The sequence below is a fragment of the Olea europaea genome, unplaced genomic scaffold, assembly GCF_002742605.1.
Source record: "Olea europaea var. sylvestris unplaced genomic scaffold, O_europaea_v1 scaffold29489, whole genome shotgun sequence".
Lineage (NCBI taxonomy): Eukaryota > Viridiplantae > Streptophyta > Magnoliopsida > Lamiales > Oleaceae > Olea > Olea europaea.
Window position 1 is genome coordinate 1 of NW_019248096.1, and position 1390 is coordinate 1390.

Genomic DNA, 1390 nt, shown 5'->3' on the forward strand with positions numbered 1-1390 from the left:
TTATAAGATTATAATGGCAACCATGCGACAAAAATTCTTCATTTGTAGAATTAGTACAAATTAAATAAGACTGAGTAGGAAGCACCTAAAAAACAAAAATATAGAGAAATCAACGGTGATAAATATTTTTGAGGTTAAACAGGAGAAGTACGAGAGCTGAAATTATAGCAGAAAATATATACAAAAAACAAAACATTGTGGTGTTCACCAAAGAAATAGACAATCAACATGTTAATTGCAGTAGATTCAGTTTAGCTGAATTAAGCTGCGACAAAATATGAGTCAAACTCAAACTTTTCAATTCCACATAACTAAGATATTATAACTTTCACATGTGAAGGCAGCCATTCAATTGTCAAAAAATTAACGAACTTCATTTAAAAAAGGAAAACTCCGACAAGAACATACATTTTTTCCCGGCCTGACCAACCTCAAAGCAACCTCCGCAGCAGTATTTGCAGCAGCAATGACATCAGCTGCCCTGCCGGTAACCAGTCCTTGCTGAAGAACATGGGTGTGCGCAACAACCGCAATAAAACCATCTATGTGACACCCCATATCACTGCATTCCAAGAAAACCAAATCATTTCACTGTTCGCCAAAAAATATTGGGACAATGCAGAATGTCTCGTGCTTGTATCTTACATTTTTAACACGTCACCTTCTTCCAACACGGTCTCATCACTGGCCAGTGGTGAAAAATGGCAGACTGTGTTATTAACTGAAATGCAAGTAGGGAATGCCACACCCCTTTCAATCTTTTTCTTCACATTCTTGTACATATTTCCTGCTTGCCTAAAAATTAAGCACATCATGCAACCACTTAATTTCAATATATCCTCAAACATAATAATGAATAGATCATACATGTCTAAATGAATATATTTTCTTGTAATGCTAAATAACTTTTGCGGCAAATTAAATGAAACAAAGAGCTTACTCTCGGATAAAAGAATCCCCTTTCTCACAGATATCAACAATCTTAGCCTTCGGCTTGCATTCAGACAACACTAACTGCAATGCCTCTGCATCAATTGAGAAAAATCTATTAAAAATCAAATCCAAAATATCCAACAGCAAACCAAAAATAAAAAAATAAAAAAAATAATAATTAAATTAAATTAAAATAAAACTTTCCGTTGTAAAATCACATATAAACACACAAAAATAATGTGCACGGCTCACAGAGAAAATAGGGTTCGGAGCCGTAACTGTTAACAATTTCAGCAGCAGATTTATATTTAGTGACGACTTCAGGAGAGGTGAGATCCAACTCCCTCTCCTCTCTTTCCTCATCCGACATTGTCTTCAACCTTCAACAATCACAGAAAAATCAAATAATTGAAGAGAAAAAAATACAGTCCTCAGCAATCAATAAACGCAAATCTAA

The 1390-nt window shown here is 34.7% G+C and overlaps 1 protein-coding gene across 1 annotated transcript; it reads right to left on the bottom strand.

The window, feature by feature from the left end:
* Positions 1-348: 348 nt before the first annotated feature.
* On the bottom strand, positions 349-1349 carry LOC111384601 (ERBB-3 BINDING PROTEIN 1-like). Its single transcript, XM_023008910.1, has 4 exons — positions 1213-1349; positions 941-1025; positions 646-795; positions 349-562 (listed from the first exon to the last, which is right to left on the bottom strand). Exons 1-4 carry the CDS (start codon positions 1301-1303, stop codon positions 364-366), a joined length of 525 nt encoding a protein of 174 aa, XP_022864678.1. The 5' UTR covers positions 1304-1349; the 3' UTR covers positions 349-363.
* Between the last annotated feature and the right edge of the window lie 41 nt (positions 1350-1390).